The 17118-nt window shown below is 33.8% G+C and overlaps 2 protein-coding genes across 3 annotated transcripts; both read right to left on the bottom strand.

Moving 5' to 3' along the window:
- Positions 1-2771: 2771 nt before the first annotated feature.
- Positions 2772-8618, bottom strand: LOC119798569 (gamma-glutamyl hydrolase). Its single transcript, XM_038308096.1, has 9 exons — positions 8345-8618; positions 8129-8243; positions 7349-7399; positions 7144-7228; positions 6403-6541; positions 5950-6056; positions 3793-3886; positions 3553-3690; positions 2772-3376 (listed from the first exon to the last, which is right to left on the bottom strand). Exons 1-9 carry the CDS (start codon positions 8460-8462, stop codon positions 3258-3260), a joined length of 966 nt encoding a protein of 321 aa, XP_038164024.1. The 5' UTR covers positions 8463-8618; the 3' UTR covers positions 2772-3257.
- A 3235-nt stretch (positions 8619-11853) lies between these two features.
- Positions 11854-16071, bottom strand: nmrk1 (nicotinamide riboside kinase 1). Of its 2 annotated transcripts, XM_038308097.1 has the most exons (8): positions 15909-16070; positions 15435-15525; positions 15296-15344; positions 14979-15141; positions 14644-14715; positions 14401-14507; positions 13282-13365; positions 11854-12861 (listed from the first exon to the last, which is right to left on the bottom strand). In XM_038308097.1, the coding sequence occupies exons 1-8, from the start codon at positions 15977-15979 to the stop codon at positions 12851-12853; spliced, it is 648 nt and encodes a 215-aa protein (XP_038164025.1). In that variant the 5' UTR covers positions 15980-16070; the 3' UTR covers positions 11854-12850. The 2 variants fall into 2 exon arrangements, with proteins under 2 accessions (XP_038164025.1, XP_038164026.1); XM_038308098.1 differs by lacking the exon at positions 13282-13365 and having other exon boundaries at positions 15909-16071.
- Positions 16072-17118: the final 1047 nt, after the last annotated feature.

The raw sequence follows: 17118 nt of genomic DNA, 5'->3' as shown, positions 1-17118 counted from the left end.
GCTAGAGATTTATTTATTTTTATTTCAAGAATAAAGTCGTAATATTACGAGATTAAAGTAGTAACATTACGAGAATAAAGTTGGAATATTTATTATGATAATTAAGTTGTAAAATAACAAAAATGAAGTCATCATAGCACAACACATTTCAGAAGCTTCGAGCTCCGATCAGCAGATTCTGCAGATTTTTCTCGTAATTTTATCATTTTATTCTCGTAATGTTGCAACCCTATTCTTGTAATTTTATGAATTCATTCTCGTAATCTTTTTTCTTGTAATGTTATAACTTTATTCTCATAATTTTAGAACTTTATTCTCATAATTTTATGCCTTTTTTCTACAAATTTTGCGACTTTATTCTCGTAATTTTATCATTTTATTCTCATAATGTTGAGACCCTATTCTTGTAATTTTATGACTTTATTCTCGTAATGTTACGACTTTATTCTTGTAGTTTTAAGACTTTATTGGCATTATTCTATGACTTTGTTGTCATTATATTACGTTATCCTCATAATTTTATGACTTTATTCTTGTACTTTTCCAACTTTATTCTTGTAAATTTATTACTTTATTCTCTTAATGTAATGACTTTATTCTCATCATTTTACAACTTTATTCTGATAATTTTACAACTTTATTCTCATAGTATTATGACTTTATTCTTGTAACTTTCGGACTAAATTCTTGTAATTTTATTACCTTATTCTCCTAATTTTATGACATTATTGTGATTATTTTATGACTTTTATAACTTTATTCTCGAGAATAAAAAAAAAATCTCTAACCTGGTCCTAATACAACATAATCTATATGCCCAATTTAGTTCTTTTTTTTGTTTGTTTGTTTGTTTTTGTTAAGCAAACGTTTGTTATCATTATTTTATAACTTTATTCTCGAGAAAAAAAAAATCTCTAACCTGGTCCTAATAGAACATCATGTTTATGTCCAATTTAGTCCTTTTTTTTTTTTTTTTTGTTAAGCAAACGTTTGTTATCCAGGAACAGAGGTAGATGGGGGACCCCTGGTCCACACATAGCCAATCATTGGCCACCCCATGGGGACATAGTTCACAAGCAGCTCCCATCTAAAATAGAGGTACGTATGGTTTGTTTGGTTTAACAATAAACAGACAACAAAAATACAATAGGTAATGTCTCCAATCCATATACTAACATTACAGATGATAAGTAGAATACAGAATGTTTACTCTTCTGTTGTGTTTTATGGAGAAGACGAGAAGGTTTTTATACAATTAGAAATAAAAAAAAAACAGCTTCAGCTATTTAATGCAGGTATAGGTATATGTAAATATCATCATTATGCGAAAAAAAAAATATATATATATATATATATATATATATATATATATATATATATATATATATATATATATATATATATATATATATATATATATATATATTAATAAAAGTATAGTGGACTATTTTTCCAGAAGAGTGAGTAAGAAATTAAAAAATATAAAAGTTAACCCTGGAACTCAAAGCCAAAAGAAGATTTTCAACTATATCTTTAATTTGGAGAGCATGGCTGTGTAGATATATGTGTTTATTCATTAGGAAGAGCTCTAGGAAAATCTAGCCTTTATTTGGAAAATATGAAAGTTCAGATCTATCATTTTCCTGTTGGAACAGTGTAGATTGACAGTGAACTGCTTCAGGTGCGTATCCTATTTGAGCCACCCCGTCGTCATCCTAAAGCAAATTTTATAATGAGGTGATTTTTGATTCTAAAATTATGAAATTGTTAGCTTTGGAAAAGCTAAACACCTCGAGTTGTTTCATCAAATATATAAGGGCAAACTACACAATGTTCTGAGATATCATTATTTTTCCCAGCATTTCATTGTCATTCCACTGTCACAAGTAAAGAGCAACGAAATGAATTCTCTGCATTTAACCATCCCCTTGGGGATAGGTGGGCTGCCATTGTGGGGCACCCGGGGAGCAGTGTGGGGTTAAGGGTCTTTGCTACCGTATATTCTACTCAGACAGTGAACAAACCAAATTTTATTTAATTCTGTCCGTAGCGGTCGTCAGTGAATTTCCAGCAGTTGAATTAACATTCATTATGCAACTGATATGTTGGCGACATCTTGAACTGAAAATAAAACCTTTATTAAGCGTTGATTTCTCAGTATTTGGATGCTGAACTTGTTTTATAAGCCGGCACAAAGCAGATTGCGCACGACAGAAGTCGTGTGCAGAAGCAAAATAAACCATACGGTTAATTTTCAAAATAATAAGTAATTTTCTTTGGTAACTTACCCTTTTTTCAAGAGTCACTATGATGGTCCTTCGAAAACCCTCAAAAAGCTCAATTTTTATTTACAACTGCTGTAATGTTGTAGACTCATATATTTATTTATTTTATATAATTGTTTAAATGTGCATATTTTATCTTTTTTATTTAATATTTATATTTCAGCTTATTTATAGCTATATTTACTATTACATACTTTAAGATTGGGCTGCTCCCAAACCTGCAAAACAAATAAAATTTTATTTCATTTAATGTTACCATGTTGAAATGACTAAATACACTCCTTGAAATATGATGCTGAAGTGAATATTGTTTTAATTTCTATCATTTCATTATTTTACTGTGTTGATATTCTTTACTAAAGAGAAAACAGAACAGGGAGCAAAAGGCCAAATCAAGCTCCTCTGCCAAGCAGCAAGAGGAGCAATGAAGAGAGATAGAGGCATAGCAAGTACTAGAAGAGGAAAATACTGTGCTGGAACTGTATGTGTTTTAAAAGTCAAATGTTTATTGCATGATACTTGAAGTACTGTGTAAGTTAATAATAGAAATATGTTCAAACCTTGTCATAGTAAGAAAGAACAGATTAGGCACTATTATCAACATTATAGTGTAATAGGGCTTGGGTGTCTATTTTAAATACTGAAGTAGATATGAAGCAACTTATTTCAATTATTCTGGAATGTCTTTTGTAATAGATTTATATTCACTATGATAGAAGCTTCAAAAGAAAGATGACATAAAAATCAAGTTTATAGTGCCTGAAGTGTCTGGCAGGGAAGGGGAACAGAGAAATGCAGCGCCTAACCTATTCAAAAGTCAGAATGATGTTGCTTAAGATTCTGAAAATTGACAGATTTAAAAACATGTTCTAGGGAGAACTCTGCTGAATCTACTTAGGAGTGACTGACTCTCAGTAATACCTCAGTATTTTTGGGCCCTGTCCGTCAGCCTTCAACAGTTATTCTGAAACTTCAGAAGAAATAAATCTGCTCGTAGGCAGTAAAGTTTGAAGTGTACACAGGCGTGAACTTGTAGATCAATGAGGAATCTTCTTCCTCAGGACTGTCAAAGTGATGTAAACTCCTCCGTCCTAAAAAAAAAAAAGCAGAGATCATTAAAGTCATTTATAAAGTTTACTTATGAGAGATTTTTGCATGAACTAACAATAATAAACCAATGTTTGTCCAAATTCCTCTGCATTATGTTTTTTCATCTGACATAATCCAACTCAGTCTAATGGACCAGTAAAGCTCAATAATGCTTCACCTTCATTGATAAAAAACTCGGCCAGCTGGGATGATAACTGAACCGCATGAGTGGAGTGAGGAAAGTTCAGTCTTCTGTCCCACTGAAAGCGGTTCACCTCTGGGTGCCACTGCACTCCGTAGAATGGATACCTTTTACCTGACAGGACAGGGAGAATAAAAAGGAGGTCATGATCACCACTCAAGTGCTCAAAAGCAAAAAGTTTGGTTTGTTATTTTCACACAAAAATATTTTAATAACCTTCAATGGTGGAGACAAAGTGTTCTCCATTTAGAGCGATGTTTGTGGAAAGCACGGAGAAGAAACTGCTCAGTTGCTCATTTTCCTGGAAAGCCTGGAGGAAGAGCATCATTCATTCAGCAGGATTGGATATTTAAGGTCTTCTCTCAGGTTCTTGTCAAAGTAGTCATCCTCATTTTCATCATTACATCTACCATCAGTATACTTTAGTGGTATTTTATGTGATGAAACAACACAAAGTAGTGTGTGAGGTTGAAGGAAAATAATAAATCTGAAACATGGGGCAAACTTTTCAGTCAATACTTGTAGAAACATCTTTTAATGAATTTAGTTTATTTATATAGCGCCAGTTCACAACACGTCATCTCAAGGCACTTTACAGTTCAACCAGATCATTCAGTCAAATTGATACAAAGTTTTCTATCTAAGGAAAACCAGTTAATTGCATCGAGTCATTGACTCCAATGCAATCTCTCACACTGAGCATGCTTGTAGCGACAGTGGAGAGGAAGAACTCCCTTTTAACAGGAAGAAACCTCCAGCAGAATAAGGCTCAGTGTTAGTGGCCATCTGGGGTTCAAGGAGACAAAAGCAGAGATACAAAAAGTAGTTAGAGCTTGAAGTTTTTATGAGTGTGTCTCCACATGCTTTGTACATCTAACAAGTATTTCTATTAACTCTGGCTGTATGTTTAGGATAATAGTTTCAGCTATAGTCTTGGTATAAGTATGTTTGTTCCAGGATCTAAATGTCTTTATTTTAATATTTTTATGTGTCTTGTTTTGCCAATATAGCTCTGGGAAAAGATGTCCCAGAGTTGGATGATAGCCCAACAGCTTCGCTTTCACAAGCAGACCATTATGACTCTTGCCATAAGGTTCCACTTAATACTTATATATGAAAGTTTATTGAAAATTGTTCAGGGAGTAAAATCACATACAACGAACAGAGACTGAAAGGGAGAGGAGAAAGAAAGAGGGGATAACTAAGGGGAGAGAGAAAGAGAGGCAGGAAAAAGTGCATTAAAAGAGAAGAAGTAAAACAAAACAGCAAAAATACTGTAAACAAAGAAGATATACAGCAAGTCCTAGAAGTCTGCTTCTACACCTGTATGAGAAAAGAGGGAAAGCTCGCCATGTATTTCAACTCAACTCAAACTTTATTTATAAAGCATATTTAAAACAACCAGGCTGACCAAAGTGCTGTACAGAAATCACAGTTGCAGAGCATAAGATAAAAACTGAAAGCTAAAATACATAAACACAATGCAAAAAGAAAAACTGAACAGAGATAAAATATAAAAGGATAAATGTTTCAATTTAAAAAAGATACATTTTAAAATAAAATAAAATTTAAGATAAAATTTTGCCAAATGTCCGCTTAGACTTGATTAAAAGCCAGGGAGAAGAATTGTGCTTTTAGAGAGGATTTAAAAGGATTTAGGTCCATTCATCCTCTCTAAGAAACTCCCCTAACTGTTTAACCATTTGGGATGGTGTGTTCAGAGTGGTGAACAGTGTTAGTTTTCTGACATACACTGTATTGTGTTGTTAAACAGTTTAATGTCTGTTTGATCAAAGGCTTTTTTTTCCCACATCGATATGACCAGACTTGTGAATAGACCTTTCCTTGTTGTGTATCATATAAATACAGTATATATATATATATATACAGTATATATATGTGTGCTCTACTTTGTGTTGGTCTGTTACATTAAAAAAACCCAAACAAAATACACGACATTGAAGTTTATGACATCTAAAGAAGACTGTATAGAAAAATGCAATGGGAGTAAGCATTTTTTAAAGTAACCATATTCTAATGTCATTATTATTTGTTTATGTTTCTCTTCTTAAGGTCAACATCATAGTTATTGTGAAAAGTCTCAAGCTTAACTCTCTTTTAAAGCACAAAAATACACCTTCTTTACTGTGAATACAGCTGAGGTACCCAGCTCTGATTTTTGAAAGAAAATCTTCTTCTATACTTGGAAAATACTGATTAAAATTTTTTCGAGTAAAATATAAGTCTCCAACATGATGCAATATCATATAACTCAGATTGGTGCTTTACAGTAAAATATAATCTGCTTTTGAACTCCATTTATATGTGTTAGGGGGAAAAGTCAAAAAGAGGAAGGAAAAAACAAAAACATACCTTTACTGTAAGCCCGAAATGATGAAAATTGCCAGTCAGAGGTTCTTCTGCCAAAGCCTTTATGAGCTCTTTAGGAAAACCTTGGAACATCCTGCTGGAGTGGGCCTCTGTGGAACGGCAGCATATACATTATTAGATACATGAGAATGGCTTTATGTTCATTGTGGAGAAGAAATAGCAGTTGTAAGAAAACAGACTGGCTAGAATTAAAATATCTCACTAAAACAAGCCGTTTGTTTAGCAGGTAGCTAAAATTGACCATAGAGTAGAAATACAAGCCATTGGATTTGAAAAATACCCTTCTGACACCATGTCCTTGGATGTACAGTTGTGTGTGACCAAAATATATAGCTAAACTCTAAATCAAAAGTTTGCTCTACCTACATTTATTTTTCCTTCATTTTAACAACAAATCAGGCCACTGATGCCAATGATGAAACAGAAGGTTTGTACCTGTGGTTAGGTTGAGGGGCAGAGCCACATTCTCTGCTGTAGTATTTGAGAGCAGATTTTCACCAGCCACCAGGACAGTGAGCAGCTGCATGCCCATGCACGTACCCCAGATGGGGAAGAAGTCCCCAGCATCATTGGCCTGGAATAAGCACACTCATTTTACTTCTCCTAATAAAAAAAAGCAAAACATGTGAACAGTGCATAACCTTTTAAAGTTTCACAGATATTGTTTCTATTTTGTTTGTGGGCTTAGAGAAGAGACAGATATATTACCCAGCTAGAGGTGTGGGAAGATAACGAGAGTTCAAATTAATTGCATAATAGACAGAAAAAAAAAAGAATCACAAATAACCAATTAAAAAAAGAATGAGGATAAAAAACAGTGATTTAGAGGCGAAAAAAAAAACACATAGTGTGTAACAAAGCCTTAAGAAGCATGCAATGGATTGATAAGATCGGTTAAATCCACCAGGCTTTTAATATGAATGATCAAAATCATCTGAAAAACTAAATAAAACTGATTAAACGACCGAGTCAAAAAGTATTAAAGAAGACACACTGGTCATAACAAGGATGAATATTGGGCAATTAAAGGAAGAAACATGTCAAATAAGAGGGAAGACTAGAAACAGCAACAGTAAGAACATAATAAAAACACAATCTGAAGCACAAACCACATGCAGCATTGATTAAACAAAGGATATCCATATATGGAGAAGATCAAAATTGAAGCGTACAAACCGTTAGAGCCAGTTTATAGAAAATCTGAGCCACTCTGGCAAAGTCTGAGGTGTTCAAATTTGCACTTCCACCTATGAAAAACAAGCTTAACACCAAAGAGAAAATAAAAATTATTTTTTTTCCTGTAACCTTATAAGCCTTAAGCTTATACAGCTACAAGCTGAAACTTTCCTGCATGATTATTAATATATAGACTTGGACTCACCCATTTATCTTCTTAAAGATGCTTTCATACTCTTCATTGGAAAGAGTCAATCTGTAAAAAAAAAAAAAAAAAAAAAAAAAAAGTACTATCAGGAGTGATTTAATGTTTATAATTGTAATAAAAGACCCATTACAAAGAGGTTACAAAGTTGATCCTTTTTCATCTTGTGTAAAGCCAACACAGCAGTTTTCCAGGCCTGGATGGCTCATTGATGGAAACTTTCATTTTGCTTTCTAGTATCAAATATCATAGATGAACATTCAGACTTTAAGCTCACGCACACTATGGTTATTTAGAAGGAATGAAGAAAAGCAGGCCGTCCTCTGTTTGCTACAGATATAAAAGCCACATGATTTGGAGCAGCCTAGTCTAAAGTCTGAAACAAGGTCCTATTAGTGCTGCGGTTTGCCTTTTAACAGGTCATTCATTCTCAAAAAAGCCCTCAGTTGCAGCTGAAGCAAACAATTGTGCTGAGAGGAGTGGAGAGAACTGCTTAAAGTGTCATGAAAAACAGAATCAAATATTTGAGTATTTCTTCACTAATTTATCCATGCATTTTGGCTTTTTTTTATTATTGCAAGGGGCTCTTACGCATCTTCAGTAACCATTAGTGGTAGGACAGTAAACCTTGCACATGTTGCCAGTGCAGCTCAGAGTTAAACAATCTTAAGGGGAATCATCTTGGTGTAAAAAATATTATCTCTCCAAGTCTTGTTTTTATCTTAAAAATAAAAAAAGAAACAAAAAAAGAAAACAAAAGCACCATAACCTTCAACCCACCTGATTGGCATCACCCTGCTTCCCCCAGACTCAATGTAGTTAACATAGGAGTCAGGTATGTATGTCTTCCCAAAGGGTTTCATGACATCATCTGACACTATTTGAGTTAAAACACCTGTGTGGCAAAAAAAAACAAACACAAAAACGATCAACCATTACAGCAGCAGAGTGATTTCTGATTGATTTCATGCAAAAGTCCCAAAGAGAGTTTCTTACCGATCACTGGTCTGTCGTTTAAAGCCTGCTGGAAGACTTTAGCAGGCATGGCCTCATAGCAACAGATAAAGCAAGCAAAAAACAAGCAGAGGTATAATGGAAATTCTCCACCAGCCATATTCCTTTGTGAGATTTCAGCAAAATGAGTCCTAGAATGCTGCCAGCGGATCTAGTCTGTAAAAAGTGACTACAGACCTATATACATTTCTGTTGAGGAAGATATAGTCAGGAAGAGGAAGTGAGGAATCTCCAGATTTGCATGTGATGACTGTTTTACTGCACACACTGGTTGGGCTTGTTCAATGCTGAGGTAAACACAAAATCTCCTGCTGCATGGGGTGGAGTTTCTGGAAAAAGTTTTATCCATTGATGTTCGGTAAGTGGTTGAGCTTGATGTGTCTTACATGAGTGTTGAAATAAGAGCTTGTGCTTCAGAGCTTGTGTATGCACCATGGAAGGCAACTGTATGTTCACAAGTCTCAGTGAGATTCAGTAACGTGGTGTCAGAAAAAAAATGTGCATGTGAAAATGAAAGCAGGGGGTTGACAGCTGAGTCTTTGGACAGACTCTGTTCATGTGATTACCCTAATAGTCTGTAAAACGCCAAACTTTTTACCAATACAGTTGCTCAAACATTTTGGGAAATCTGTGACTTTATTGAAAGTATCTCAACTTATTATAATTACCAAACATGCAAATATAATTTCCTCAACGATGTGTTCTTGTTCTAAAAAAAAAAGGTATCTGTTCATTGGCTGTAGAGGAAGATTTTTGAAGTTAAGGTTGAAGTTAAGCAAGCTAAAATCTGAGTCAGCCGGACTTTCACTCTGTTTTTCTGAAAATTATTTGACATCTATCCAGGAGTCTTGGTCAGTTCTGTCGACTCACACTAGAGCAATCTGTAGTCTCCTGGGTTGATGTAGTCTGTTGTTTTGTATGGGTTTTGTGTTTGTTAATTTGGATTGTGGGGAGTGTGCTTGTGAAAACTCTTCAGAACGTCTTCCTGACATGTTTGTGTTCTCTTTGTTTCTCCAATGCAATTAAGGGATTATTGTCAGCTCAGGGTTCTGACAGAAAGTTTATGAGTGCCAATTTAAAAAAAAAATTCACATGCACAACCCTGTACCTGCTCCTAAGAGGGAACATCTATCAAAACATGTGTCAGAGTGTACACAAGCCCATTTCTCCTCGTGCACGCTCGGTTTAAAAGTTGCTGATTGCATCGCTCATACAAGCTTACTTTCCAAAAGAAGATTTGTAATTTTTCCACTATATCAGACTCACCACCGGTAACTGAAAATGGAGACTAGAACATAGGACTGCCTTACGTAAACGTGTCACCAGAATAATTGACAATGGTGAGGACCACTTATTTTGATGATCCACCAAGAAAAAAAAAATCCTTGTTTAAGATTCCCCTTGTCCTCAATGTGCACAGCGCGGTTTCAGCTTTCAAACATTGAAAACTTGGTCCTGGAACTCATTCTGAAGAGGTTATACGGCTACACTCGGGATTCAAATTGCCAAACACAAAACCTGTACAAAAAAACACATTGCAACTTGCTTAGGAGGAAGGGCCTCCAGGTGCTTAAAATCATCAGCGCTCCAAATACAGATTGTTCTAGTGTAAGCCAACAGAACTAACAAAGACTTCTGGATAGGTGCTGAAATGTTTTAAGAAAAAAAGAGCAAAAGTCTGGTGGCCTCAGATTTAAGCTTGTTTTGTGGTTGTCATGACCTGGATGACTGAAAATAGCACAGGCATGTCTGACATTGTTCTAGTTGCTGTATAAATAGTGTTTTAAGATCGCTCTGAATAAATTAAATACATTTAATTGAATGTTATATTATTATATTATGAGTCTATAGTTTTCCCACATTATTGCTCATATTTCACTCCAGTGTTCACCTGATATACTGGTACTCTAAGACCACCGCTCTTCCTTTTACTAATCGACCTAATTGGAAGTCGATTATTAAGAGGAAGGCACCAGTCTTCCCCTTAACAGGTCCTTTTGTCATCATCACTGTTTCTGTAACACATTGTCAATTTTAACTGTCATCCATTTTTGTTTCTTTCCTCTGGACCATATGTTCTTTGCAACTATAGCTCATACTTTCACACATAGACTGTAAAAACACATTCAGATAAAAAAATAAAAATCAGAGAACAGATAATCTGTTATAAATTGTTAATTATTAGCAGCATATTGATTTATGAAATCTTTTATTAGCTAGTTCCTTAGCATTTTACAAACTGTGTTTGTGAAAGAATTCCACTGCCAAAGTTTCACAATTCAGTAAATAGTGATCTGGTATAAATAGTAACACATGATTAAAAATAAATGTCTCAATTTAAGTCTTGCTGTTTGGAGTTAAACTAGGCTGAATCTTTCCTCTTTTATGAAAGTGTAAAATCTTAAAATTTTCCATAAAAACATTGTGAATTTATAAAAAAGTATCTCGGTCCATTCCTGCTGCTGTCTGGATTTTTGGTCGTTTCCTCCTTCTGTGGTTGATTAGCATATTTTGCACTGAAACAAATTACCGTAATTTGTCTAACCCTTCTGCTTCCTTAACAGTATGACAATTTATATTTTTTGCTGATTATGCTTTTATTTGTTTGAGCAGAAGATGAAACCTTGAGGTGTCTGAAAAGTGTATCCCAAAAAGTTAAATAGGCAAATCAGTTGCTTACACAGCTGTGAAAATCTTAATTTGGGATCTTCTCAATATTTTCTAAAGACCAGAAATCATGGAATATGTAGTAATAAATGTAGTCAAATAGTTTAAGTTCCAAATAAGTAAAAAACAAGTCTCCCTTTTATCATTCTTGCATTTAATAAATAGAAATACGTTTTCATAAACATCACTTTGTGTCTGCTACTGTCTTTATGAAATTCCAGTCAGCCTCAATAGAAGGCTGACTGTTCTGATGGAGGCTTCTTCCTGGTAAAATTTATTTTTTTCCTCTTTGCAGTCGCTGTGTGCATACTCATTGTGAGTAATCACAATCAGCAATCAGCTGAGTTTCCTACATTGAAAATATTTAACCAATATTTCTGTATCATTTTATTGAATCATCTCTGGAAAGTGCTATGAGATTATGTGTTGTGAATTGGTGTTATATAAATAAATGTAATTGACTTGAACACAAATTTAATTTTGTGGCTCAGATCTGAGATTTGCTGCTTCAGAACATTTTAAATGTAAATTCTTACTCTTAAAATAGGAGCCACAGAAGAAATAACCTCTAACATTGGAGCCTTGCATTTTTTTAAGACAATGGGCTTAATTTGCTAAGGAACTAATAATCAAAAAAGATTATAGAGCACCTTCGTGGTCAGAGTATTTTTGTCAAAAGTCTCACTGCTGAATACTAATAACTCCTTCCCCATTTTGATAAATGAAGCATCATGTTAACCGTGCTGATTGTCTATATCTATAATTTTCCTCTTTAGCTACATTTTTTAATAACTTGCTTTAAAATAAAACAAGTGACAAGAAAATTGGAGATATTAGTTAATTTTACAGAAACCAGCATTAAGATTGGAAGGGGTAAAAAATAAGTGAAATTGACCTTAAGTGAAGAATCACAAAAGTATTACGGTTAAAAAAGAATTTCTTGATAATCAAATGTTTTAATTAGCCACTTCTTGCATCAGTAGTAAAAATGTGTGTAAATTGGTCAACATTTTCTTTACTTGGCTTTTTAGTGTCTTAGTAACTTACTAGATATCTAAAATTGCTGTTATATTTACTGTATACAGTTGGTTCTGTTTTCATAAGGGTTCAAGTTATCATAAGTGGGTTTCTATTCAGTCTGTGGGTGATTTATTTTCCCCTTAAATTTGCAGATTTAGTTTCACTCTGAGCAGAACCAAGACCTCTAAAGGAAAACATTTTAAACTGTTTATTTTTCACTGATATAGGTATAGTTTTTAATCTTTTGTAGATCATGTTAATAAAAACAAGTTTCAAATATGATATAATGATGATTTTTTTTAGCATCAAGAAAATAGTGAGAAATTGCACCCACTGATGGTAAAATAGTGAAGTTCAGGCCACAGGAAGTAAGATACACTTAGATCAGTTTGTCCTCATCAACAGCTTTGTTTACTCTTTTGGAGAAAAAAAATAAATACATACAATATATTCTCTTTTAATGCAGTAACATCAATTCCATATCACTTTTTTGTAATAATGTTATCCTAAAATGGAAATGCTTCAGTTCTGAATTATTCTACACGTTGCAGCATAAAGAACACACAGAGACTCCAAATGACAACTATTGCTCAGCAAAGGAATCATTATAAATTATAAGAATATAACCTGTAGGGAAGCAATGGGATAAGGTGCTAAAGGTGAAATCAAAGGAGACTTGACCTCAAAAATCAACACCAACCAAGGCTGCAAAAGACTTGCAAAAACCACCAATTAAAAGCATATTATTTGGTCCTTTTGGTCAGCAGAGCCTCCAGAAACAATTGAAAATGGTCCGTCCACTCAGTTTTGCCCTGAGAAAAAAGCACAAAGTAAAAACATTAGATTTCTTTAATCTAACACAAAAAATCTAAGTCCTCAAATACAAACATCCCTATCAGATTATCTGTTTGGTTTTTTTGCATGCAGAAAATTGTCTTTAAACTCAAAAATCAGTGAAAAAAAAACCTTTGAATTTACAGAAATCAAACCTTTTTTTGTAATAACCGCCTCCCTTCATGTTTTCATGAGAATATTGTGCATTCTTTAAGTCTAAAGGACCTCCTTGCTGTAATCTAAATATGTCAGAAGAAACAGGCTTGTAAAATTAAAAGATTCAGTTCAGCCTCAAACCACCAAGAGTACCAGCAGCTGCAAGTCTAGATTAGATTAGTAAAAATCTAATCTAAACTAAGATATTTTAAAGGAATGTTGCTCATATGGAGTGACCTTACCCTGCAGCCTGTTTCTGGCTTGACAAATGTCTTCATAAACAACACCTAACACCTCTTCCTTTGGTTTCAAACCATCCAGATAAACTGCAAAAACAGGGTAAACATAGAACACAGTTTTACAGTGTAGCAGTTTGAACTTTAACCGAGGCTAAGTATAACCTTATCACAAAAGGCATGGGATACTTAGTATTCACAATGTCTAGCAAATGTTATCTTTACTTTCTTTTACAAAAAAAAAAAAAAACATGATCCAAGTTTTCATCATTTATCACAGTTCTTTAAAGATGACCAGTGTTATTTTGCATAGAGGGATACCAATATCTCCTGCCCACCTTTGGCTGAAAAAAGCTGCTAAACTTTTCACTTCATTACAGGTACAGTGAATCCCCAGGTTTCATAATATTTCCAAACACAATCATGTATTGAAGTGTCATCTTTCACTCTTCTTAACATAATGCAATCTTAAGCTATGATTGGTGAGCTGTCTGAGCAGGAACATAGAGCTGAAACAATTTATCTGATTACTTGAAATAATCGTGAAAAATCTAAAATTGAGATAATCATCAACTAATTTAGTAATCGATTAATGTTTAAATGGAGTATAGAGACTTTAAAACATGCCTTTAGCTGACAGAGCAGCCCACTAAAAGCATTACTTCTATCAAAATTGTAAGAAAAATATTTAAACATTTTGCATTTAAGGAGAAAAAAAAAACTTTCATCTATCAATATGCTCTATCCAGAACTCCTTAAGTGTAAAAGTATTAGTTTTATCTGGTTTAATTTGGGAAAAAAAAAATCTTGTTTAAGGAACATTCTACTGTCCAATTATTAATTGAAAAAAATAATCGACAGATAAATCACTTTGCAAAATAATCGTTAGTTGCAGCCCAGCAGGTACCCCATAATGATCAGCTAATGTCAGCTTGGAAGGCCAGAACAGCAAAAGGCACAATATCTCGCAAGATAAGATCCAGGGACTGCAGCTAGATTTTTCTTAAGTCTAAAAATCAAAAATCATACTGTGCTAATCAATATGTTGTATGTTTTAAGCATGCTTATGCCTAATCAGTATCACACTGCAATCTATAGGACATAGGATTTTGGATGCAATCTAACCAATTTCTGAGGTGATTTCCTCCATCTCTCTGCGGTTTCTGAGGTACATTGGCCACACATATCCATCAAAGTAACCTGGGGGATCTGGAGGAGAATATACCCTGGAACTGACCAAGCAAGACAAAAACAGGGACAGATTACTTACACAGCAGCTCTCATGTGAACATTTCATATAAACTCAGGAGTAAAATGCAGAAGCAAAACAATACAAAAATAAAAATATCAAGAAATAGAAATGAGTACCTTCGTCTCTTCTTACAAGCCTCATAAGGAATTTCCAAAAAATATCTCTTGTCAAACAGCTCATTTAAAGGCCTGAATGGGAAAAAATAAAAAAAATAAAAACTATAATAAGAAATCTATAAGGAGAGTCTTCCTGTTGACGGTAAATAGAGACGCAGGCCGATTTCATTTGAGCAATAACTAGTAGATACATTACAAAACATTCCTTTGTATTAAATTAATGTAAAAAAAAAAACACAACTACTTAAAAAATTATGGAGAGAAAAAAAATTAATTCAGAAGGTTAAACAATCACTCATCTAATTATGTATTTTCTTTAATCCTCCTTAAGTTACCTGTAGTTGAAAATCAGGAAACCCTCCACAATCAAAACATAAACTTCATCATCAACTGATGAATCAATGGGTATCAGACCCCGCTTCTTCAGGAAAGATTGGGGATCTCTTCTCCAGGAGTAAACCTCTATCATCATCTTGTCCATATGAAGAGCATCAAGCGCTTGAATAGAAAACAGCTGGAATTATTTTCTCTTTTAAGCTTAAACACATTTAGGTAAAAAAAAATTTTTATTTATAAGTGGGTGTTGCCGGAAATCACTAAAATGCCTCATATGTTACATCAAGATAAATAACAGATCAAGTGTTTAATTTACTGTCATATTGCTTGAAGCCATTTCTGTCCACTGGTACCAAACGGTCATCCTGAGGAGAATAGATATCTGTGTAAATCCTTATCTGTGGAGCCAGAAGCTGTAAAGACAGAAATATTCAAAGAAAGCATTCAAAGATTACCTTAAAATAGGAATCTTGAGCAATATTGCAGCTGTTGTGTATTTTCTGGTGAAGAAATTTAGCCAGGGTAGATTTTCCTCCATTGGTGATCCTGTGATTAAAAACACATTTGCTTACAATAAAGGTTGAACAAGCAGAATAGTTGTGAGACGGTTTCTATCAGGGTCGAAAAGGGTAAACAAGTCTTATCAACCGTCACTGCCTCATGGTTATCACAAAGTCTGCTGGGCTGCTGTCCTGTTGCTTAGGATAAATGGAAATGTGTACTTTCTTCACCTTTTTTTTTTTTTTTTTCATTGTTTGTTTTTTTTCTGTGGTATGCCAAACATCTAAAGCATTTTTACAGCGTGAAACCCATCAAACTACGTTATCAGACGTACCGTTTTTGCGATGCAGTATTTGCAGAGCAATATTTCACGTAAGTTAAAATATTTACGCAGTAGTTTGTTTTCAACTGGGTCAGAATTTACTTACCCACCAACTCCAACAACTAGAGTCTTCATTTGAGACAGTTTGCTGCAAACTCGACGCAAAGTGGATGACATGTGATTCTAATTATACGAGAAAAAAAACTACCAGGCTCATTGTTTACCTACACAAACACAGTCCTCCACCGTGTGTCATACATTTCCGCTTCAGGACGCTGCTGATTGGTTAAATATGTGACGTCATACATGTCCTGTCCAATCAGTAAATAGAAATATATACAAATCAATTTTGTGCTTGATTCATGACTTACTTAGACTATGGAGGAACAACTCTGCCATATTTAAAAATTAATACAGAAATAAATCAATGATCAATAAATAAATAACAATACAATTAATTGCCCCCTCAAAATACAATAAACTAATAAATGTAGGTAGAAATAAAATTATACAGTGAGACATAAATATATGAATCTCTTTAATTAGCTTCTTTATTTATTCGCCTTTGTAATAATTACCTTATTTATTTATTGTCCATTATAATACATCAAGTAAAAGTGAAAAAAAGTTTGTTACTTCACCTTTAGGAGTCATGATCCTCCACGGACAGAATCGTCATTGGATTGCCAACTTGAAGAAGGTTGATTTTCAATCGAACATCTGGCCAGAGAAAAAACATGTAATATGTAGCCAACATTTTAAAGAAGAATGTTTTCAAGATGTCTTGGATAATAGCGCGTTGTGACAAACACCAGATACAGTAGTGGAACTTGCTCAACAGCCGATTCCACACCGTGACATCACAAACCGGTGGATGGTAGTAGAGTTCTTTGACAAACATGGACGTCTCCAGTAAAGCACATTCAAATGAAATTACTGTTAATGAAAAACACTTATCATTTATTGGACCATATGTAATATTTCATATTTAAAGTACTTTTCCTTTCATTCTAATTTAATTATATATTATGAATTATTGCTGTTGTTGGATAAAAAGGTATGATTCTTCTCTGTTATTACTACTTTTAATAGAAATTAGTATAGTAATAACAGTAGTAACAAAAGTTTACTATTAAATGTTAAAAGTTATAAATGAATAAACTTCTGTAATACTGATTATTTAATCATTAATGTTTAATTTATCCATTTTCTATCTATCTATCTATCTATCTATCTATCTATCTATCTATCTATCTATCTATCTATCTATCTATCTATCTATCTATCTATCTATCTATCTATCTATCTATCTATCT

Source organism: Cyprinodon tularosa, unplaced genomic scaffold (genome assembly GCF_016077235.1).
Source record: "Cyprinodon tularosa strain WSP-4 unplaced genomic scaffold, ASM1607723v1 ctg63, whole genome shotgun sequence".
NCBI classification, from domain to species: Eukaryota; Metazoa; Chordata; class Actinopteri; order Cyprinodontiformes; family Cyprinodontidae; genus Cyprinodon; species Cyprinodon tularosa.
This window is presented reverse-complemented; position numbering and strand designations above follow the sequence as displayed.

What these genes read in the sequence shown, in the direction of transcription:
- LOC119798569 (XM_038308096.1), bottom strand. Translation starts at nt 8,462, where the DNA reads ATGGCTGGTGGAGAATTTCCATTATACCTCTGCTTGTTTTTTGCTTGC. An exon ending in TCTATAAACTGGCTCTAACG is followed by an intron (nt 6,542 to 7,143) that starts GTTTGTACGCTT and finishes TGCTTATTCCAG; the next exon opens with GCCAATGATGCTGGGGACTT. An exon ending in CGAGTTTTTTATCAATGAAG is followed by an intron (nt 3,377 to 3,552) that starts GTGAAGCATTAT and finishes TTTTTTTTTTAG; the next exon opens with GACGGAGGAGTTTACATCAC.
- nmrk1 (XM_038308097.1), bottom strand. Translation starts at nt 15,979, where the DNA reads ATGTCATCCACTTTGCGTCGAGTTTGCAGCAAACTGTCTCAAATGAAG. An exon ending in CTAGTTGTTGGAGTTGGTGG is followed by an intron (nt 15,526 to 15,908) that starts GTAAGTAAATTC and finishes TTTTAATCACAG; the next exon opens with GATCACCAATGGAGGAAAAT. An exon ending in GCTTGTAAGAAGAGACGAAG is followed by an intron (nt 14,508 to 14,643) that starts GTACTCATTTCT and finishes TTGCTTGGTCAG; the next exon opens with TTCCAGGGTATATTCTCCTC.